The sequence below is a fragment of the Neophocaena asiaeorientalis genome, unplaced genomic scaffold (assembly GCF_003031525.2).
Source record: "Neophocaena asiaeorientalis asiaeorientalis breed wild unplaced genomic scaffold, Neophocaena_asiaeorientalis_V1.1 scaffold348, whole genome shotgun sequence".
In the NCBI taxonomy this organism is placed as follows: Eukaryota; Metazoa; Chordata; class Mammalia; order Artiodactyla; family Phocoenidae; genus Neophocaena; species Neophocaena asiaeorientalis.
This window is the reverse complement of record NW_020172672.1, coordinates 1675880-1700381: the sequence shown is the minus strand read 5'-3', so window position 1 is coordinate 1700381 and position 24502 is coordinate 1675880. Positions and strand designations below refer to the sequence as shown.

The following is a 24502-nucleotide window of genomic DNA, read 5'->3' as shown; positions in this document are numbered from 1 at the left end:
GTCCCAGAAGCAGCCAAGAGGTGAGGGAGGGGTGTGAGTGACACCCAGGAAGACAGCAGAGGCTGAGGAGCTCAGGAGAGGCCGGAACAGCCCTGCAGATAAGGCTCTGGGCTTTCTCTCCTTTGGGGCCAAAGCCAGAGAAAGCACAGCCAGTTGCATAATCCTTCTGTTTGCTCAGATCTACGTTTTGTCCTGAAGCTCCCTGCCCTGGGAGGTGATTGAGGAAGGCACTCAGCAAGGACTGGGCAGGGCAGGGAGTCAGCAGGCGAGCAAGGGGCGTGCTGGGTCTTCAGCCTTTTCTCCACCGCTGCTGTCCAGGAGGATGGAGGCCCTCAATGAGTCTGCCCAGTTCAACTTCTCCCTGCCGCACAACTTCGGCAAGCGGCCCACCGACTGGGCGCTGAGCGTCATCCTGGTGATCATACTGTTAACCATCATGCTCTCGCTGGGCTGCACCATGGAGTTCAGCAAGATCAAGGTGCACTTCTGGAAGCCTAAGGGGCTGGCCATCGCCCTGGTGGCGCAGTACGGCATCATGCCCCTCACTGCCTTTGCACTGGGCAAGGTCTTCCAGCTGAACAACGTCGAGGCACTGGCCATCCTGATCTGCGGCTGCTCGCCGGGGGGGAGCCTCTCCAACGTCTTCACTCTGGCCATGAAAGGGGACATGAACCTCAGGTAGGACGGGGGGCTGAAGAAGGAGCAATGTGGGGACAGCGGCGGCATGGGAGATCACAATCAAGGCAAAGAGGGGGGCTAAAGCCAGAAGCGTGAGTGAGTTGGGGCTGGGTGGGTGCTAGGGCAGGGGGCGGCAGGCATTGATGGTCAAGAGCTCATGCTGGGCTGGGGACAGGACCTGGGGTACATCTTGGTTTAAGCACCAAGCCAAAGGGGCCCGGCTGGTCCAGGGGCACCCTGGAGAGCCCCCTTACTCCCAGAGTTGTCTCGAGTGGGGCACAAGGATTGTCTTGAAGGAGTACTGCACTGACTTAAAGCAAAGGAACCTCTGGAGAACTTTTACCTGTCTGTCAGGTGGGGCAAGTTGTCTGCTTTGAGGCCAGAGATATGAAAGGGAGTGCAGGTTAGTTTCAAAGATCTCCAGGGAGATCAAGGTGGCTCGGAATCAAAGAGCACCTCCAATTCCTGCAGAGCAAGAAGGAACTTCCAAAGATTCCCCCCAGCTGTCTGGGCTGTCTTCTCTGAACTTCCCCCATCCGCCCATCAGACGCAGGAACACTTCGATGCAAAGACACAGCCAGGTAGATCCTAGAGTTTCCCAGGACCAGGTCGGGGTCCCAAGTCATGATGGGCCTCGCCTCGGCCAAAGTGGTAGGAGGGAAATAGCAGCAACCCCACCCAGCTCATCACAGCAGAAATCAGCGAGGGCTCCCTCCTGCAGGGGCTGGTTGAACACCCGTCCTTCCAAACAGGTGGGACTCTGGTCTGGAATGCCTCCCAGGGTGAGGCCGCGTCAGGCCTGCTCCAGCTGCAACAGCAGCCCCTGCTGGCTAAAGAAAACTCACCAGCATAAAAGCTCTTGCTTTTATCTAAGCCTCCGTCTCAAGCCGGTCTCTTCTGGTTCGATCCACTCTTCCATGCTTCCATCTGCTTGTGCCTGTCAGTATCCTGTCCCTGGCTGAAATTTACTAAGGAAACTAGCCAGGTACGGAAGCCTCCTTCTGGAGATGCCAAGCGATGCTGGGGTTGATTATTAGATGAAAAAATGATAGTGATCATTGGGGGTTCCCTGGACCTGCCATCTGAGAAGCTCTGGACTCTCTACCCATATGATTTGACCCTTACTGAGGTGGTCGATGGAGAGAGAGCTTGGCTTGTACAGTCTCCCATGGGAACATATCCATGTTCGACCACCTCACTGTGAGGAAATTCTTCCCTCTATCTAATCCAAGTCCTTCCTGCTGCAAAACAAGCTCCTGGTCTTGATTTAGCCTGTGAACAAGGCCCGTTGCAGCCTCTGTGTCTTGGACAGAGAAACCTGGACTACACCTTAATTCTGTTGTAGAAGGGCTGCAGGTGAGGAAAGGGGTACTCAGGGCTTCGTGGCTCTGTAGAAGCGGCAGCGCTGGGTGGGACAGCGTAAAATATCATGGGGGAGCCTCTAAGTGTGAGTGACCAGATGTCCCAGCCTTTTGAGCCAGTGGGTGCCAATGAGGTCTCTTCTGAAACACCTGCGTTTCTGAGGCTCTAGGCCTCCTCCGGCAGAGCCTCCAGTGACTCATGCTCTCCTGCTAGGCCTCCTGGTCTGGGCACCTGGGAACTGTCACTTCCACCTAGACCCTCAAGAGACAATGCTCTGCCGGGACGGCCACCTTCTAGCATAACACCCCTACCCGCAGACAAACCTCCCCCGCACGTTAAACCAGGCTTCTGACCCCACTGGAGGAGCGTGAATCTCATCCTCCACCATCACGTGCCGCCAGACCTCAAATTCCAAATTGAGTTCTTCATCTGGGACAACTTGTTACATGTATTATAATAATGAGAATGGTGCTGATAATAAAAGACAGCCAGGCACCGGGCCAAGCACTTTACATGGGATCCTCTCACAGCTTCCCATGAGGAGGTGCCGTAAAGAGCCCCATTCTAGAGATGAGGAAACTGAGACTTAGAGAGGTTAATACATTTGTCCAAGGTCTGAAGGCTCCAAAGCCTGTGCTGTCTTCAGGGTCGGGTGTGTACATAAATGAACTGAGTGCCTGGAGGGTGACCGCCAGCCTCGGAGACACGGGCCGCCCTACACGGGGCAGATGTCATGCATCTCTGCCATGGGTGTTGTGGGAACGGGGATTCAGTGCCTGCACAGCTCCCTGCTTTTCAGGAGGAGATGGAGTCCCCCTTTTTATGTGAAATCTCCAAATTTTTAATTATTGGTAACTCGCTCCAAGTTTTTAAAACACTGTGCAAGCCAAACAGGACATGACAGAGGCCCAGATGTTACACGGAAGCTATGGGTTTGAGATCTGTGTACAACACCACGCGATTTCCCATCTAGAGCAGAAAGGAATGTTAAGACACCTATTCCACTTTACACATGAGGAAGCGGAAGTCCAGAGACTTTCCAGAGGCTTCCCGAGAATCTGTGGGCCAGTTGTGTCTGGAGCCATTCCTGGGCTCTCTCTTCCCAGTCATTCTGCCTCACAGCTGGAGTGAGGCTGGGGAAGCGGCCATCACAGGGCGTCGGGCACATTCAAGGAGGCTGGGCCGCAAGGTGGACCTCTCAAGGCAGCCAGGCCCAGCAGCTCCTTCCTCAAGGATGCTGCTAGACATGCTCCAAAAAAGGCAGGTGTCCCACAAGAGAAAGAGAAAGTGCCCTCATCAGGGACAGAGGAGAGAGTGCCAGAAGGAACTGGGCCCCTTTGATGGCCACCTCTGCCTCCAGTTCACCTGTTCCCCCTCTCCCCTCCAGCCAGCTCACAGCTGAGACCAGAGCCAATGGCTGAGGGGATAACCCAAGGATTCCCACAGCTCTCCCCACCATGACAGAGGGAGACTAAGCAGGAAGAGACAGAAGCTACTCTGGTTCCCAGAAGTTTCCCACTTCACCACAGAGTCTCTAATGGGTCCCCTCACAACTCTCTCAGCTTCCGCCTCCAGTGCCTCTATTGACAGGAGTTCAAAAACTGTTCCTCAAGCAGGGTGTACCGATGCCCCAAAGCAGGCTGTATGCAGAGCTCCAGGAACTTAAGCAGGAAGGGTAAAGAAAAAACCAAATGTGCTCCTTTCTCCCTGGTCCCTGGACCCCTGAGAAGCATCCAGGTCCACAATGTTACTATGGAACAGATTCCAATCTCAGAGCTAGAGTCAGGAAGTTGCCTCCCATCCCTATCCTTCAGGGTAACAGGATCATGACAGTCACAGATACCAGAAAGTTAGGACCAGTGCCCAGCACTCACACATGCGGAGGAGGTTCGGGGGTCTGGGAGCATGGCTCCCACACACCTCAGTGCATGAGGCTCACCAAGTCTCAGAGCAAATTCCAAAGCTCCCGACATGCCAAGCCAAAGTAAGCATGACTCCTCCGTTCAAGGACATCAGAACAAGCACACAAGTTTTGTGCGGCTCTTCTCCTAAGAAGAAATCAATAGCTAGCACTGTAGCCCCCTGTGTGCCCTTCCCAATCTCATTCCCCTCTACCCACCCTGAAGGGAGCACCTCCCAGGATTTGCCTTTCAGCACTTCCACAGACCCTTTTACACTATTACTACATAGGTATATATCCATCAACAAGATACACTGTTGCATTTACATGGTTTTAAATTTTATATCAATGGTATCATACTGCCCATATCATTTGACAGCTTGCTTTTTTGAGATAATAGGTATATAAATAAAAGAGCTACTTCATGCATTTGAACTGCAGTATAGTTTGCTTGCATTTATCCGTTCTCCTGTTGTCAGACATTTACATGGATTTCATGTTTTGTTGCATGAGCAAGTCCTATGCATGCTCCCCCTGTGCTCACATGTGAGAGAACACATAATGAACGCAGGAGTGCCGGGTCTTGAGGTTCACACATCTGCAGCTAACAAGTCTCCAAAGTAGTTAATTCCACTTCACACTTCCCAGGGCAGTGTATGAAGACTGTTGTTCCGTGTCTTCATCTGTATTCGGAATTGTCAGACTTCTAAATTTTGTCACCTGGTGAGAGTGAAATGAGTCACGGTGGTTTTAAATTTAATTTCGCGGGAGGTCTAGCAACTTTTCAAACACTGTTGGCCATTTGGGTGTCCTCTTCTGAAAATAATGCCCTTTGCCTATTTCTCCATGGGACCATGGTGTTTTCTTCTCATTAATTTACAGTTATTTGTTGTTTTTACATGTTGCAACAGTCTACTCACAGTTTTGGGGTTATCCTTACATTTTGATAATGATGTCTTATAAAACAGAATGCTTATTTTAACTTAACCAACGATACGAATATTTTTCCTTGGCAGTTTATGTTTTGGGGGTTTCTTTAAGGAATCCTTTACTGCCTTGAAGGTCATAAAGATATTCACCTATGTTTGAAAAGTTTTACAGTTTTGCTTTTCACATGGAGATCTTTGATCAACCTAGAATTTATTATTACGTATGCTGTGATCTAATTTTATCTTTTCCATATGAATAGAGAAAATTCCCAGGACCACTGAGTGAATTTTTCTCCATCAACTTTTAATTCCATCTCTCTCGTTGACCAAATTCACAAATAAGCATAAGTTTGTGTCTGGGATCTCCCTTCTGTTCTATTGTTCTATGTCTCTATCCTTGAGCCAATATCACACTTTCTTAATTACAGCCTTTTAATAAATCTTGATATCTGAAAGCTGCCCTACCTTGTTGTTCTTGAAAATTACATTAGCTATTCTTGGCCCTTTACTCTTTCACTTGAATTTTGGGATTAAGTCTCACATCTACAAAAACTATTTCTGGAATTTCGGTTAAATTTGCTTTAAATTTATGGATAAATTTAGAGGCTATCTTTATAATACTGAATCTTCCCATCCATGAAAATGAAAATGGTACAGATTTTCTTTTATTAATCATTATTTTATACCTATGAAGTTTTATAACTTCTTTCATAAAGATCTTGCATATCTCTTTTAGATTTATTTCTAAATATTTTATCATTTTTATGAATATTATAAATGGTATCTTTTTAAAAAATTCATTTGCTAATTATTTTTCTGGTATATCAGAACTTGATTTTTTTATTGCTAATGTAATCAAAATTTCATGGATTCTCTTATTTACTAGTTGTAATGGAAATTCACTTGGATTTCCTCTGTGGACAGTCCTATCATTGGCATATAATGCAAGTTTAGTTTCTTCCTTTCCCATCCATATGTTTTTTCTACTTCTTGTTTTGCTGTGCTAGCAAAGACCTATATAGTATAATTTACAGTAGGTGATGTGATGGGAACAGGTATCCTTGCTTTATTCCTCTAATTTTTCACCATTAGGTTTACTATTTCCTGTAGATTTTTGACAGATTAACCCTTTTCAGGTTAAGGAATTTCCATTCTGTTGCTAGTGTACTAATTTTTATCATGCATGAACATTGAATTTTGTTGAATGGCACTTTTCTGCATCTATGATACCATTTTTTCTTTAATCTGATAATACAGTGATATATATCAGTAGATTGTCTAATGTTAAACCATTTTTATATTGCTGGGATAAACCCATTTTGTTCATTGCATTATTTTTTAAAGGCATGGCTAGATTCATTTGGTAACATTTTATTTATGACTTTTGCTTCTGTGTTCATAAATGAGACTGGACCCTAATTTTCCTTTCTCATAATGTGATTTTCTACCTTTGGTTGTAAAATTTCATTATTCATATATAATAATTTGGGACATGTTTCCACTTTTTTTGCTCTCTATATAATACTGAGGCTATCTGTACTTTGAATGTTTAGTAGAACTCTACTGTAAAACCATATGTACATCATGTGGGGGTTGGATGACAGGTTTCAAACTACTGATTAAATGTCTTTAGTGATTCTAAGTTGATTCAGGTTTTCAGCTTCATTTTGAGTTAGTTTTTGTAGATTATATTTCCCAGGAAATTGTCCATTCAATCTGAATAGAAAAATGAAAGTATAAGACTGTCCTTGATTTCTTCTATGACTCTCTAAAATCTTTATTGTATCTGAAATTATGTTTCCTTTTGCATTCATAACATCAATTTGTGCCCTCTTTCCTTTTGCTTGGTTAGTCTCACCAGCAGTGTCTATTTTATTAGACTTTGCAAAGAACTTGCTCTTGGTTTAATTGATTCTCAGTTAATTTATAGAATTTTTAAAGTTTACTCTCTCGTCTTTAATATTTTCTTTGTCCTGCTTTCATTAGGTTTACTTTGTTTTTCTTTTCAATTCTTGAGTGAAATGCTTAGCTCATTAATTTTTAATCTTTCTTTTCCTATATAAACATTTCAGGCTATAAATTTTCCTCTAAGAATTAATTTAGCTGCTCCCTAGATTTTTAAAATTATTTTTTGAGATATAATTTACATACCATAAAATTCACCTTTTTAAAGTATATGTCAGTAGTTTATAGTATATTCACAAGGTTGTACAACTACCACCAGTATCTAATTCCAGAACATTTTAATCATCCCCAAATGAAACCCTATACCAATTAGCAGTCAGTCACTCCCATTCCTCTCTCACTCCAGCCCCTGGCAACCACTAATCTACTTTCTGTCTCTATAGATTTCAGGTAAATGGAATCATATAATATCTAGCCTTTTATGTTTCTGATTCTTTCACTTACCATAATGTTTTCAAGGTTCATCTTTGTGATAGTATATAGCAGTACTTCATTGCTTTTTATGGCTGAAGAATATTGAATTACATGAATACACCATATTTTGCTTATCCGTTGATATTTTGTTTTCCATTTTTTAGCTATTATAAATAATGCTGCTATGAACGTTTGTATACAAGTATTTGTGTAAACATATGCTGTCAATTCTCGTGGGTATATACCTAGGAGTAGAGTCACTGGGACATATGATAACTCTGTGTTCTTGATGGCTATACTCCGGACCCTTTGGACTAGGATGTAGTTGATATTCATTTAAGCCATATTTGACCTCTATGGAAACAATGAAGAGGTGTAGATAGTGAATAGGGCTATAGGGAGGAGGGACACACACTTAGTGTGGTTTTCCTGTGGTCTTGTCAAGCCCTCGTCCCCAACCTTCCCACTAGAATGGAAGCCAGAGCATATATTGTAAGGTGAATGTCTACAAACCCAGGAAGGTTCCCTAGCAGCTTCTTCTCTTGGTTGGTCTTTCTGGAAGGCCTCTTCCTACACAGGGTCCTGGGATTAACATGTATGAAATTCCAAATGGAGATGGTAATAGGACATTTAGGACAGTTAGGATACAGATGAGAGCTGGGAGGGTACGCTATTTTTCAGGATCTGAGACTCACACTCAATTTCTCTTAAATAATGTTAAGGATAAACCAGAAAGTAAAGAACATGAGAATATCGGTATTGGGGACCAGAATATTATTCAAGATAAAAAACAGGTCTGATGACCAGATTATCTTGTCACTTACTCAACAATGGGTAACTATTGCTGCCTCCTCTACAGCTCCACCATTGTGGTCCTTCCATTATTCTGTTTTTACTGCTTTGCTGCTATTGTTTACAGTCCTCCTAATCATGGCCTCTGTTTACTGCTTTTTCTTTGCATGTTTTTTGGGTTTTGCCTGAACATGCCTCCCATGCCTCTCCAAAACCAAGTGCTCTATTACTGTGTACACATTCAAACTCCCCAAGTGAGAAAATGCTCTTGATGTACTTAATCCTTGTTATCTTAGTTAGACAGAATCACTATGTCCAGCCATCCCCTAGGCTCTAAGGCAGGCACTTAGCAACTTAGTAGGTCAGGTGTTATTCTATGTTCCAATGGGCTATAGCCAGAGTGATGGGCTCACACAGCTTTCTTCAAAATGGGCTGTGCTATGTCAAGTATAGAGAGTTCTACTACAGAGGAGATCAGAATGGCTCTTTCCACAGTGAAGCACACAGGGACTGAAGCAGTTGGACAGACCTGGGTTCAAATCCTGCCTCAGCCTTCCTATCTGTGTGATCCTGGGCAAGTCACAACTCTTCAAGTCCCCAGCTTCCTCAATAGCAAAAAGGAGATAGTATACTTACCTCCTAAGCTACTGGGAAAAGGAAATAAAGCAATGTATGTAAGGTTCTTAGCACAATGCCTGGCACAAAGCAGGCACTCCACAAAGTAGTCTGTACAGGCATACCTTGGAGATACTGCAGGTTCAATTCCAGACCACTGCAATGAAGCAGAATATCACAATAAAGTGAGTCACGTGGATTTTTTGGTTTCCCAGGGCATATAAAAGTTATGTTTAAACTATACTGTGGTCTACTGAGTGTGCAATAGCATTGTGTCTAAAAAAATTTACATACCTTAATTTAAAAATACTCTATTGCTAGAAGATGCTAACCGTCATCTGAGCCTTCAGCAAGTTGTAATTTTTGCTGGTAGAGGGTTTTGCCTCCATGCTGATGGCTGCTGACTGATCAGGGTCGTGGATGCTGAAGGCTGGGGTGGCCGTGGCCATTTCTGAAAATAAGACAAGACTGAATCTTCCTTTCATGAATGATTTTGCCATTTGATAGCATTTTACCCAGAAAAGGACTTCTTTCAAAATTGAAGTCAATCCTTTCAAACCCTGCCACCACTTTACCAACTAAGTTTATGTAATATTCTAAATGCTTTGTTGTCATTTCCACAATCTTCACAGCATCTTCACCAGGAGTAGATTCCTTCTCAAGAAACCACTTTCTTTGCTCATCTGTAAGAAGCACTCCTCATCCATTCAAGTTTTATCAGGAGATGGCAGCAATTCAGTCCCATCTTCAGGCGCCACTTCTAGCTCTCTCGCTATTTTTGCCACATCTTCAGTTACTTCCTCCACTGAACTGCTCAAAGTCATCCCTGAGAGTTGAAATCAACTTCTTTTAAACTCCTGTTAATGTTGATATTCTGACTTCTTTCCATGAATCACAAATGTTCTTAATTGCATCTAGAATAGTGAATCCTTTCCAGAAGGTTTTCAACTAACTTTGCACGGATCCATCTATGGCAGCTATAGCCTTACAAAATGTATTTCTTAAATGGAAAGACTTGAAAGCCAAAATTACTCCTTGATCCATGGGCTGCAGAATGGATTTTGTATTAGTAGGCATGAAACAACATGAATCTCTTTGTACATCTTGAGTGACCAGGTGCATTTTCAATAAGCAGTAACATTTTGAAAGGAATCTTTTTTCTGAGCAGTAGGTCTCAACAGTGAACTTGAAGTATTCAGTAAACCAAGTTGTAAACGATGTGCTGTCATCCAGGATTTGTTGCTCCATTTATAGAGCACAGAGTAGATTTAGCATAATTCTTAAGGGCCCTAGGATTTTTGGAATAAGCACTGGCTTCAACTTAAAGTCACCAGCTGCATTAGCCCCTAACAAGACAATCAGCCTGTCCTTTGAAGCTTTGAAGCCAGGCATTGACTTCTCCTCTCTTGCTATAAAAGTCCTAGATGGCATCTTCTTCCAGTAGAACACTGTTTCGTCTACACTGAAAATCTGTTGTTTAGTGGAGCCACCTTCACTGATGATCTTAGCTAGATCTTCTGGATAACTTGCAGCTTCTACATCAGCACTTGATGCTTCACCTTGCACTTTCATGTTGTGGAGATGATGTCTTTCCTTAAACCTCATGAACCAACCTCTGCTAGCTTCAAACTTTTATTCTGCAGGCTCCTCACCTCTCTCAGCCTTCCTAGAATTGAAGAGAGCTCGAGCCTTGCTCTGGATTAGTCTTTGGCTTAAGTGTATGTTGTGGCTGGTTTGATCTTCTCTCCAGACCACTCAAACTTTCTCCGTAACAGGACTAAGGCTTTTTTGCTTTCTTATCATTCGAATGTTCACTGGGGTAGCACTTTTAATTTCCTCCAAGAACTTTTCCTTTGCATTTACAACTTGGCTAAATGTTTGGGGAAAGAGGCCTAGCTTTCAGTCTATCTGGGCTTTCCACAGGCCCTCCTCACTAAGTGTAATCATTTCTAGCTTTTGATTTAAAAACATGAGAGACATGTGACTCTCCCTTTCACTTGAACACTTAGAGACCATTGTAGGGTTAGTAACTGGTCTAATTTCAATGTTGTTGTGTCTCAGGGAATAGGGAGGCCACAGGGGAGACAGAGAAGGGGGAACAGCCAGTTGGTGGAGCAGTCAGAACACATACAACATTTATATCCTTTACGTTTACCGTCCTACATGGGCGTGATTCGCAGTGCCCCAAAACAATTACAATAGTAACATCAAAAATCACCATAATATAATGAAAAAGTTTGAAATATTGCGAGACTTACTAAAATGTGACAGAGACATGAAGTGAGCAAATACTGTTGGAAAAATAGCACCGATAGACTTGCTTGATGCAGGGTTGCCACAAACCCTTACTTTGTAAAAAAAAAAAAAAAAAAACACAGCTGCAAAACGCAATAAAATGAGGTTGTGCCTGTATTAACGGGCTCTCTCTCTCTCTGCACTCTTCCTATGTCTCCCACCCAGCATCGTGATGACCACCTGCTCTACCTTCTTTGCCCTGGGCATGATGCCCCTCCTCCTGTACATTTACTCCAGGGGCATCTATGATGGGACCCTGAAGGACAAGGTGCCCTATGGCAACATCATGATATCACTGATCCTGATTCTCATTCCTTGCACCATGGGCATCATCCTCAAATCCAAATGGCCACAATACGTACGTTATGTCACCAAGGTAAGAACCTGGGCGCCTGGGCAGGCAGCGAGAACACCACCACCATCGCAGTGAATGGCTTGAGGCGAGTCATCTGGGCTTTTTCTGTGTCAGTTTCTTTCCTTGTTTAAAAAAAACAAAAGAAGTCTGCTGCTATTGGTACAACCTACTTCATGGGATTGTAATGTACATGAGAATATTTTTGAAGTTAGGAGAAAAACAGTAAAACACCACACACAACTATAAGGTATAATCATTATTTTAATAATAAAATTAAACTTTTATCATGTACCTAGTAGCTGCTAAGTTTTATGCTACACTCTCTGAGGAGCCACTGTCCTCAAAGTCTGTTTGCAGAAAGTCAGTAATAGATGAGAAACAAGATCCAACACAATGTACAATCAGGTATTGGCAGAATGTAAGGAGGTGAGGCTAGTGAGGGCCAGGCGGTCAAGAAAGGCATCCCTAGAGGATGGAAGGAGGGGGCACGGTTTCAGCCAGACCATGAAGAAAGGGTTGGATTTGGGCAAGCCTAGGGAGATGCCTGAATAGAGGAGTTCCAAGGGAGACCACGGGCAAACATGGCTGACTGGATGAGAAGCCAGAGGGGAGGAGGCCAGGGGGAGAGGTGGTAGGCACACTTGTATCACTTTAGGAGTGGGATGGGAGAAAAGTGGAGTGAGATGGCCCCAGCAGGTGTAGGAGTGTGCTATGAGGGCATCACACCACTGCCCTGCCTTTGGAAAAATCAGACTTGTAGAGTGAGTGGTTCCTCTACCAACTCTTGTGACCTTGGAGCTCAGTTCCCATCAGTCTCTCCTCTGGCTCCCTGCTCAGCCCAGGATCCCAGGCTCCATCCCCGTCCTCAGGAAAAACTCGCCTCCTGAAGGCGTGTTGTTGTCCCCACCCCTGGATCTATGCCTTTGGGCCGGGCTACAGGGCATACTACTTGGAGGCCCAAGGCTTCCAGCAGCTTTGGGCCTGGAACAAAGAGGTTTGGTCAGGTTTCCAGGGTCTTTTGGTTTTCACACTACCATTGTTCAAGGGTAGTTTTTGCCCTTGTCCCGGTGTAGTCCTAATACCATGGCCACAGTCCCCACCTGTTGAAGATGTGAAGTCATTCCTCCTCCTGCCAAATGGCTCATCACCCCACTCTGCTCTGGATGGCATCTTCCATTCTCTCCACCCTTACTTCTCAGAAATCTCCTTTTATTGATCATGTCCTCTACCTCCATAGCCTCCTCCCCGTCGCTCTCATTTCTAGAACGTCTCCATATTAGTTCTTCACAACCAACGTTGATACTGGTTCACATCTTTTTTTTTTTTTTTTTTTACTAAGTAGAGCCATGGAACTCTACTTCCCGCTCCAGCCAACACCTCTCTTTCCTCCCCTTCCGAGCCGTGCTCCTGGGAGTCACCTGTTGCCCCCACCCACCTTCCACTCTCACCACACTGGCCCGCAGGAGAGTTCTCCAGTGGCCAGGCCTCAACAGTCTCTACTCCTTGGCCTCCGATTCACTCAGCATCTTGATGACCACCTGCTCCACTTTCTTCACCAAATCCAATGGACATGTCTCAACTCTTCTTTTAGCAGCTGTTGGTATGGCTGACCACTGCCTCCTTCTCAAAAATCGTCTTCCTCAGCTTCAGTGGCAGGGCACCTGCTTTCCTACCACGTCTTTGGCACTGCTTTTCAGACTCCCTTGTGAGTTCTTCTGGTAAAAGTTACTTCTCTGCATTCAGCCCAAGCTTTCTGCTTTTCTTGTTTTTCTTCCCTAAGCCCAGGACCTCCCCACCATGAGATCTGGTCCATCTCAACAGCCATCTACAAGCTGATGACTGTCAGAACAGTATCTTCAGCTCTCATCTCTCTCCTGACTCCTGAATCCATTTATTAACGGCCAAATCTTTCTACCTGAATATGCCTCAGGCATTTAAAATTCAGTATGTCTTAAATTTAAACCACCTCCTTAAGCCTGCTCTTCCCCTCCTCCCACTGTGTGATTATCTCAATGAATGGCATTCAACGTGCCCCACTGCCTGAGCCGGAAACCAGACAGTCATTCTCCACATCCTCTCCCTCCCCACTCACACGAATCAGGGATCGTCAATTCTGCCTTCTTTTGCTTGAACCCATGTCTCTCCATCCCTGTGTCTACTGTCTTCTTTCAGGCACTCTCCTCTCTCACTAGACAACTCAGCCTTCTAACCTGGCTCCCTGACCCAGTTTTCACCTGAGTCTGGAAAGAAACTATCATGTCACTCCACTGCTTAAAGGCCTTCACTGGTTCTTTAAACTCCCCCAGGAGTCATGTGGCTCCTCAGCCCTTTCTTGATTTGGTCTCAGCCAACCTCTCCAGTGTCAGCTCTCTTCTTTGCACATGCCCCACTGGACTCACTCCTACTCACCCTTCAAGTCTCAACACAATTAGCACCTCCTCTAGGAAGTTTTCCTTAAGCCACAAGCCTGGGCAGGATGCTTGTGCTACTTGCTCCCATATCACCCAACACCATTGCAACAACATGTATCATACTGTATTATAAATACCCACTCCGTTTTTATTCCCCACCCACCTGCAAGAAGCAACATCCTATGGCTGTGCCTCAACACTGAATTCTCAACATGCACAGCTAATACCTGAGAATAAACAGAGGAATAAAGGGCAAGTCCTGGCTCTCCCACACATTAGCAAAAAAAACAAACAAAAAACCAGAAACATGTGTCTATCATTTCAGTTACTCAAGATAGTTTGTGGGATACAGGAATAAAGAAAAATAAATCACAGAACATAAAAATGTGAAGTGACTCCTGAGATCACTTAAAGCAGCTCTGCCCCCCTCCACTTTATAGGTGAAACCAAAGACTAGAAACCCAAGTGCAACTGATATAAGAACATGTCTGCTTACCTCAGAATAAAGTGTTCTTCTGAGAAAGACAAATACAAATATGTGGTACATATATACGATGGAATACTACTCAGCCTTAAAAAAGAATGAAATGACATCTGCACAACGTGGATGGACCTAGCGATTATCCTACTAAGTGAAGTAAGTCAGAGAGAGAAAGACAAATACCATATGACATCACTCATATGTGATATCTAAAATAAGACATAAATGAACTTATCTATGAAACAGACTCACAGATGTAAAGAAAAGACTTGTGGTTGCTGGGGGCAGGGGGTAGGGAAGGGATGGAGTGGAAGTTAGGGGTTAGCAGATGCAAACTATTATATATAGAATGGATGGACAACAAGGTCCTACTGTATAGCACACGGAACTATATTCAATATCCCGTGATAAACCATAATGGAAAAGAATATGAAATATATACATGTATAACTGAGTCACTTTGCTGTATGGCAGAAATTAACACAACATTGTAAATCAACTACACTTCAATTAAAAAAAAAAAGTGTTCTTCTGAGGATGCAAAAAGAATCTCAGATCTTAAAGTGATAAAGCCCTTCAAGATGAAGTTCAGTCTCCTGCCTTATTCTCTTTCTACTCCTGTTCCTCTTGTGTTACACATCCATGACTCAATTCCACAGCAAAAAATGGAGTCAAAATGACCCCAGAGGGGCTTCCCTGGTGGCGCAGTGCTTGAGAGTCCGCCTGCCGATGCAGGGGACATGGGTTCGTGCCCCAGTCCGGGAGGATCCCACATGCCACGAAGCGGCTGGGCCCGCGAGCCATGGCCGCTGAGCCCGCGCGTCCGGAGCCTGTGCTCCGCAACGGGAGAGGCCACAGCGGTGAGAGGCCCGCGTACCGCAGAAAAAAAAAAAGGCCCCGGAGAACATTCAAAGGGCTGAGATATACTTGGGCTGGAAAGACAGAGGTCAGTAACAAAGAATCACATAAAGTGCAGGTGTATCTTGGGACACTTTGCTGCTGGTCAAACCTCCAAGGTTAGACAAGCAGAAGGGCAACAGCTCCGTTTATCAATTACTCCCAAACAGGAATCACTCCTGTGAGGATGCAGAGAAAAACAAGTGGTCAAGATGCAAACGCTGAAGTTTCCTCATGTTACATTTCTTTGAGGACTGTGCTCATCCTCAATCTCCCCGTTTCATAATGTAGTGAGTTACAAGCTGGAAAATGAGCAAACAATTGTCCCAGCCTCTTTGCACACCTAACACTCCTAGAGACTTTCAAATCAAAATTATCCAACTTCTGGTAACTGGCTCTGGCAGAAGGTTAGGGTTATCTGCTCAAACTCTGCTCAACCAGTTACATTCCCTAGAAGGAGGTCACATTTAAACACGCCAAGATACAATTTCAGGGATGCCCCATTTGGAAAGGCAATTCAAGTAATACTTTAACTTACCCATGCAAGGGTTTATTCAAGCTTACGTGGTTAGAAAGTTGGTGAACCTGAGCATGACATATGGTCTAAGAGCCACTCTTACCATAAGCCATCCATCACTCTTCAATAAGGATCCCGCCCTGTCACTGACTCAACCACTCTACCTATGCTTTTCCCATACCTGCTGCTACGGATGAACTGACCGGACTCTCCTGAATCTCACAGCTTGTGCCAACTCGTGGCTTCTGCTGCTCCCAGGCCTTCGTGTCAAAATTTTAACACTTGCCTCTGCTCTTGCTTCCCTCTCTGTAACTCTTCAAACTCCCTAAACAAGAGGAAGGATCTCACTAGTTAGGTCATTCTTCAACCTGCCTAGGTCACCGATGCAAGAAGAGCTGGGCCAGGTTATCTCCTGGATCACTGGCAAGCTGAGTCGGCTACCCATGAATGGACACTCATCACAGCTTCAATCAGCGATGACAGGACAGTGCAGGTAGTAGAAAACACGGTGACCTATGAAGAAGCACCCACCTATGGCCTCTTTTCTCAACAGGTCATGGACATGAGATCGCCACAAATAGCAGGACTGAGAGTGACAAAAAACTTTGGGATGTCAAATTCCTCTCCTTTCCCTATGAGTAGTAATAGGAGCTACAATTTAGTCAGTGGTTCTAATATGCCAGGTCCTGTGTTGTCAACCTCACTCAAGAGAGGTTGTATGGCTCACCAGTTTACACATCTTGAGGATGGCTTTCACACCTGGGTCACACTATTGTCTGTGCTCACCACTCCAAAGGCCCCAAGACTGGGAGAACGAAAGTGAGGGGATGAGAGTGATACACAGAGAAAGATACACACAGAGAAAGAGGGCTTCTGGATTCATTCACAATCCCTGTAGCCCAGTACACCCTATGTTATCCATTACACTCTTTTGATAGGGGCAAAAACTGGACATTAGGTAGACGACAAACCCAAAAGGCAGAAATTAACTCAAAATGCAAGGGCAAACCAAGCAGCTCATCAGTCTTTCAATAAAACCTGAAGCATGCTGTTACTGGTGAGATGCCTTCCTTTCCTGGGACAGGACCACCATCAGTACAGGTGATGTTTCATATGATCATTATCAGTTGCAACATGGCTTAAAAACACAGCAATGCAGAACTGTACAGCTGAAATGAGAGCAATATAAATAAATGTTAAAATGTCGCTAGGACAACACTGCAGTGTAATTAATGCCACTGAATTATACACTCAAAAATGGTTAAAATGGCAACTTTTGTGTTATATGTATTTCACCACAATTTTAAGAAACGGTAGTAGGAAATATAAAACCCCACATGTGCAAATGAGCTGGAAACGGAACCAAAACATATAACCATTACAAAACAACACGGTAAGTTCAAGAAAAGTTTGCTATATATCCTTTTACTCAGAAGATAAGAGGGACAGAGGCTTAGGTGTATTTGTATATTTCATCAGTTTAGTGCGTCATCCTCTAAAATGTACAGACATGTAAGCACACTTTGAAAGCTTGCATCCTTGTTACATGCTGAAAAATCTTAACATTCTAATTTCATAAATCTGCCTATTGAAAACTTTAAATGGTAAGATGTTAACTATAAAATAATGTATTTTAAAACATATAAAAACATACCATTGTTCCCAATGACAGTTGCTTTCACAGCACTTACCTGAGGCAGGGTGGACCTGCACTTTTTTTTTTTTTAATTGGAGTATAATTGCTTTGCAATGTTGTGTTAGTTTCTGCTGTACAATGAAATGAGTCAGCTATACATGTATACCTGTATCCCCTCCCTCTTGGACCTCCCTCCCACCCCCCCATCCCACCCATCTAGGTCATCACAGAGCACCGAGCTGAGCTTCCTGTGCTTTATAGCCTGTTCCTGCTAGCTATCTGCCTTACGCATGGTAGTGTATATATGTCAATCCTAATCTCCCAATCCGTCCCACCCTCCCCTTCCCCCCAAGTCCACATGTCCGTTCTCTAGTCTACGTCTCTATTCCTGCCCTGCAAATAGGTTCATCTGTACCATTTTTCTAGATTCCACATATGTGCGTTACTATACGGTATTTTCCTCTTTCCGGCTTACTTTACTCTGTATGACAGACTCCAGGTCCATCTACGTTGCTACAGATGACCCAATTTCGCTCCTTTTTATGGCTGAGTAATATTCCATTGTATATATGTGCCACATGTTCTTTATCCATTCATCTGTCGTTGGACATTTAGGTTGTTTCCATGTCCTGGCTATTGTAAATAGTGCTGCAATGAACACTGGGGTACATGTGTCCTTTTGAATTATGGTTTTCTCAGGGTATATGCCCAGTAGTGAGATTGCTGGGTCGTATGGTAGTTCTATTTTTCGTTTTTTAAGGAACCTCCATACCGTTCTCCACAGCAGCTGTATCAATTCACATTCCCACCAACGGGGACCCGAACTACTTCTAATGATGCCATTATTGCCTGAGCCATTCTGAAACTCCTTTTGGGAACTCCCTTATCATCCTATCTGCAGGTCACTCAAGAAAGTAGGCTCATCCCTTTACAGTTATACATCATTTAGGATCTAAAACCACATTACCTGACTTCATTACCTGCTTTAACCAGCTTTGGTTCAAGTGACTTTGGCAATTTCCAGAAGTTAAATTCATCGTAAAATGGATGGATGAAGTCCCTACCCGTAATGGAGGTATTCAAGACAAGTATGACAGGTTCTAAGAATAACTTCTACTGAGCTCCAAAATGACCACAGCAATGGCAGTATCGTAGGGATATGTAGACGGGCTTCAGAGACTTTGAAAGAGAACTTTCATTTACAATATTCACTTTGCCAGAGGACTGAATAGTCTCATCCTTCAGAGCCATAGCACTTCACTGAAAACCTGCCATACATAGATGTCAATCAGAAGCTGTGCTTGGCTGAGTCTTCCTAACGTGTTAATCAGATCTATGACCTCCAGGAAGCTTTAAGAAATCCAAAAAGATGAAAGATAAAGGTCTTTCACATTCCGTCCCACTTCGAATACATTTATTAAAGTGTTTTCCACCTCCAATACCCACCAGTGTTTCCCCAGCCCTCTCTGCTCTTCCACATGCCCAGTATCCTTCTAATTGCATTTCCTCCTTGTCCTTATTCACAGGGAGGGATGATCCTCCTGCTTTTGTGCAGTGTGGCTGTCGTAGTGCTCTCTGTCCTCAACGTGGGCAAGAGCATTTTGTTTGTCATGACACCACACTTGCTGGCCACCTCCTCCCTGATGCCTTTCATCGGCTTCCTGCTAGGCTACGTTCTCTCTGCTCTGTTCCGCCTCAACAGACGGTAGGTATTATTTTAGGTCCCACTGTCCCACGGGTCTCATGCTCATCCTTGTCTCTCAGAAAAAGGTAAGATCCATGATCTCGGGAAGGCATTTTTCAAGCAATATATTCAAATGTCTCAACTGAACAATGAACTCTGGACTGAGAAATACTGGGGAGGGAAGGTACTCAATGAATAACACAGATCCAGAAACAAAACACAAAGACCAAAGGCATCGAATCATCCAAAGGGCAGTAGTTCATGGCAAAGTGCTCCCTCCAGAGCCTAGGTTCCACCTCCCGCCCAACTCCCTGGTGGCAAATGGCAGTGGAGTAGCTCCATGCCATAAGCGCTGACAATCCCTTTCCCACTTCTCCTCCCTTTCTGTCTAGGTTTTAGTCTTGACACAACACCTTGGGTGGCAACTCTGCTAAATGCCACTCAGAGCTGAAGTAGTTGCGGACCTCTGCTAGAGCCTAATCCAATTCACAAACACACCTGCTACTTTAGGGGAACAGTCAGCTTGAGCGCCAGGTGTGGACACATCAGGCACCCTAGGCACCCTGTCTATACAGAGTGGTACCCCACTTCAAGATTTCCTATTTTCAGCCACATGGCAGACAGATGTTTACGCAGGGGTCTAAACAGTTGCACTCCAGCCTCGCACCACAACGCCCCGAAGAGCTGTTTTTAAAATACAATTTTAAAATAATTATCCATTTCAAAAACCAGGCTAATAAAGAACAAATTACTGTAGGATGCAACACATGGTGATATAGTAGTCAAGAGGCTGCCAATGACCACTCATGAATTTTCACGAAGACAGAATGATACAGGTCGTGATAAATGGCCACAGCACCAAGCGCCCACGGTAGTCTCCCTCATAGTAAATGTGCTGAGACAGGGCTGGCGATTTTTTTTAGCAAAGAACTATTTTAATATACTAACTGCACTTCAGTGAATAAAATGTATTAAATGTTAACAAACATTCCATTCTTTAATCCATAAAATGGAAAGCAAAACCGAGAATGTGTTCCAAAGACAGATAATGGAACCAAACTTTTATTTAATCATTGTGTTTTGGAGTTAAAGATGTCCAAGCCAGAAACTGGACCACAGGGCAAGGTTCCCAGACATTTAGACAATCTTCTACTTTACATTTAAATTCTAACTGTCCCATTATGTGTAAGCCCAACATATGCCAATGAATGATTCTGGCTCCCATCTTCCTTTTATCCCTCCAGCCAGACATTTCTCCAAAATTCACTTTGATAATCCCACAAGTGACAAATTGTAGATTTCCAAGCGACTCAAAAATTCCCTCATAAAAACTCCCCAACAGGAACCTAACAGTCCCCATCTCCCACAAGGCTGGATTGGTGATTTAAGAGATGGGCCAACTCGACTTTTCTCAAAACCGGGCACTCCACACATGGCTCATTTTCATCTTCCTGTGTTGGACTGTCCGTTTCTCTTAGAGTATTTGGGAGAAAGGAGATGAGCAAGTGAAGCTGCACCCTCACGTCCCTTCTCTGAGGGCACACGGGGTGGTTTTTTTAACCTACACAGGTGCAGACGCACTGTCAGCATGGAGACTGGATGCCAAAATATTCAACTCTGCTCCACCATCCTCAACATGACCTTCCCCCCTGAAGTCATTGGACCACTTTTCTTCTTTCCTCTCCTCTATATGATTTTCCAGCTTGGAGAAGGGCTTCTCCTCATTGCCATCTTTCGGTGCTATGAGAAAATCAAGCCTTCCAAGCGTAAGTACTGAATTGTTCCCCTTTGAGCTCTGCTCCCATTTTGGACATGATTCTGCCAGCAACCATCACTAGCAAGGACCTTTTGGATAGGGCTGTAACCCATAAAGTCATTAGGAACCAGGCAGCACCAATAAGCAGGAAGGGATTTCAAAGAGCCATGACTAACTATAATAACGGCACTTCATTTTTGCTGGGAGAATCAGCTGTGGAGTTTGCCTCATAGAACAGAGGCGATTTTTGCTACTTTAACTGGGGAGACCATGCAGGACTCAGGAGACCATGTAGGACTCAGGGTATAGAAATAGGACAGAACTGTCTTGGACATTACATAGTTGTGAGATGTTGTGTGAAAAGTCCTATTCACAAGAAGTCACTAAGTTTCCATGTTAAGAGTAGGTTCTCAAGCCATGGAGCCAGGTCAGAGCCCCAGCACCACTGGCACTCCTATATGAGAAAACATGAAAGCAATGCAGCCCGATAATCCAGAATCGAAAAGTGAGGATTCCAACTCTGGCTACATAGTAAACAAAACTTAGGTATAAGCTTATTAAATTAATAACAACTATCAAAAGTCTAGATTTAATATAACAATGTAATTACCACTGGATTAAATAACTTCCTAGCCAACAGCACCTAAGAGGCTTAGAGTATTTCATTCTCTTCAAGATATAATGAAACCTCCAGAAAGCCCACCGAGTCCCTTAGTGGGCTTTAAACGCCCCCCCCCCCGTTTTTTTTCAAACCAGAAAACTCAAATCTCAGTTGGTAACATATTTCAGTATTTTATAACTCTAAACATTAGTATATTCATCTCAACCACTCAAATCCTTCAACTGACTCATTTCCCACAAACTTGAAGATGCCTTCGAGACCTCTAGACCCTGGAGACTGATTTATACCCTATGAGAAAGATACAACTTACCCTGGTAGAATTTATCATCTTATAGTAGCAAATGAAGACTTACAATTAACTTAAAAGATGTAGTATTGGTTATCAAGCAGCCAAAAAGAAACCAATAAATAAGTAACCATACTTCAGAACCATTTTTACTAAGCTTTGGTTCAATACTACAGTGGAGTTATGGAAAAGAATCTGATACTCCTCTTGAGAGCAACTCAAGGTATCTGTTACCCATTGAACACTCCACCTTCTTTAACAAAAGAAGCAGATTTCCAGATTTGCAGTTTTAGTCCCAGAAAGGCCTGAAATGTGCTCAAGAGGCCATATTCTGAGTCTATGACTCTCAAAACCAATGTACCTAGCAAGACCCCTGTGGCAAAACTAAGTGCAAATAACTCACCTCTTTGGAGCTCTTGTACTGTCTGGGCCCAAGCAGCAATGCTCAAGTTAAAGAATCTGTCACAAGTTTCTGTGCTTTTGACCCTTGTACCCTTCTAGAGAGATGGGAGAACAGGAAAGGGGGACCATAATCATAGCTCCTCGCCACCACCATGCAGGCAGAAAAAGGGGTAGACCCGACACCACAATGATAGGGGTATGGAAACACCCCTTGGAAGACTTCCCACTTAATGCATTTTCCTCCCTGCCCCCACTGGCTCCCAGAAGGCAACAGTCAACCTTTGCGTACATAAACTCAACTCCCCATCTGTACTGTGTGTACTAAGAAGTCAGAGATGGAGTAATGAAGAGTCAGTGCTCTTTATTAGACCTTTTGTTACTAGTATTACCATTAGGGATGTTGAGGGGAAAGCAAATCTTTCCTCAGTTTGTCACGGGAGAAGAGGTGGTAAAGAGACGGGGGAAAAAACAAAAACACAGGACACCCTAGGAGTAAGTTGGTATTCTTTTATCTCCCAGATAGAACAAGTTTTTTAACTATTCTTTTGTTCTTCCTAACCTATGACCCTCTTCAACTTTACAGATAAAACAAAAATGATCTACAAAGCTGACACAACTGAAGAAACCATTCCAACAGCTCTGGGAAATGGCACCCACAGAGGGGAGGCGTGCCCCCCTTGCACAGCCTAGCCTTCCCCAGTGACCTGGATTCTGGTCAGAAGGCAATTCAGAAAGCCAACGTGGCAAACTATACAGAGAGCAGAAAGATGAACCACCACCAGTGGGGTCTCTTTCTCTAGCATTTCCACCATAAACTATCAGAATCATCAAGCCTTGCGTGGAGGACAAAGTGGGAGTCTCCCCCAAAAAGCCTCACCTATTCCCAGATTACAACTTGATACTTGTTTAAAAAATAAAAGCCTTATTCAATGACAGCCCTACAAAGGCAGGAACCAAAACTGCCTTTTGCCCTTGCATCTCTAGAATAGTGCCTGATAGGCATAAAAAAGCAATTTCTGAACTAGTCAATAAATGGGTTCTTACCCTAAAATCAAATACCCAAATTCTGTTCCAAGTTTTGTGACCCAAAAGGGAAATACAAGCTCAGAGTACTGTAGGATTAACAAACTTCAGAAGTCCTTTCTAACCTTAAATATTCAGATCCCATTCCTTCCCTTTTGACATCACTGGAATTAAAGCTCCTGAGAACATGACACCAAGCACGCAAAAGCAGACGTGATAAAATGCAAAAACACTTGGATAAGACAAACTCAAAACCTCAGCCATAATCAAATGAAAGAACATTTTGAAGAACACAATTCCAGAAGAGAACGAAAACTTTAAAAAAGAAAAGCCAAAAAAGTACAAATACCAACAGAATAGTTTCACTAATCATCTGTCCCATCCCTTCATTAGGTATCAGTAGTTTTCACATTATGCTCCCTCCAAATTCAGAGTACTGTAAGCTATTGCCGAAATTAGCGGTTGCTAAGTCAAAGTAAAGTAACTAAAATCCTTAAGTTTCAAATTTTCCCCAATGAAATTCAGACATTTTCCATCTGGCTTATAGGCATAAAAGAACAGGTGAAAGGGCTTCCCTGGTGGCGCAGCGGTTAAGAATCCACCTGCCAATGCAGGGTACACGGGTTCAAGCCCTGGTCCAGGAAGACCGACAAGCCGTGGAGCAACTAAACCCGTGCGCCACAACTACTGAGCCTGCGCTCTACAGCCCGCAAGCCACAACTGCCGAAGCCCGTGTGCCTAGAGCCCATGCTCTGCAACAAGAGAAGCCACCGCAATGAGAAGCCTGTGCACCGCAATGAAGAGTAGCCCGTGCTCGCCGCAACTAAAGAAAGCCCGCACACAGCAACGAAGACCCAACACAGCCATAAATAAATAAATAAATAAAATCTAGGGAAAAAAAAAAAAAAGTGAAAGATTAACAAACTAATAAGAACACTTGCAAACAGCTGACCATGCCTAGAGTTTCTTCTAATTTTCATACCACTTAATGTGATTAGGTTCGATTGAAACCAAGACAAGTAAATTTTAGGTCTGGCCAATGTCCAGAACTACCAGTACTCCCAGCACCAGAACACCAGTAATTTGGGTCACTAACAACATCTTAAAAATGCAAATTTGTTTAAAAAAAAAAACTGTGAGAAGAGCTACCACCTATCAGCCTTACATATTTTACCCACATTTACATACCTGTTCAAACTGTTTTCTCTCTCTAGCTGACATCATCTACTAGCAGACTGGGTGAGGCAAAACAAATGTTAAGTTCAGCTTTTTGAGGAAGGAATGGCTGAACTTGAGATATATTACACTCAAACTTTCCTTAGAGGACTAAGTTGACCCCTGAACAGCCAACCTCCATGTTGCTGAAAATTCGAGTATACTTTAGTCAGCCCTCTGTACCTAAGATTCCACGTCAACTGATTCAACCAAACATGGATCATGTAATACAGCAACGCGTATTTGTTGAAAAAAGTCTATATATAA

At 43.7% G+C, this 24502-nt stretch overlaps 1 protein-coding gene and 1 long non-coding RNA gene across 2 annotated transcripts; one reads left to right on the top strand and one right to left on the bottom strand.

Annotated features, from left to right (window-relative positions):
- Positions 1 to 322: 322 nt before the first annotated feature.
- Positions 323 to 23690, top strand: SLC10A1 (solute carrier family 10 member 1). The gene is made up of 5 exons (XM_024739658.1): positions 323 to 678; positions 11116 to 11326; positions 18774 to 18952; positions 20501 to 20697; positions 22581 to 23690. The coding sequence occupies exons 1-5, from the start codon at positions 323 to 325 to the stop codon at positions 22685 to 22687; spliced, it is 1050 nt and encodes a 349-aa protein (XP_024595426.1). The 3' UTR covers positions 22688 to 23690.
- LOC112396112 (uncharacterized) lies at positions 4364 to 9184 on the bottom strand. The gene is made up of 3 exons (XR_003002499.1): positions 8950 to 9184; positions 8781 to 8812; positions 4364 to 4660 (listed from the first exon to the last, which is right to left on the bottom strand). It is a non-coding gene; the product is annotated as an uncharacterized LOC112396112 (long non-coding RNA).
- Positions 23691 to 24502: the final 812 nt, after the last annotated feature.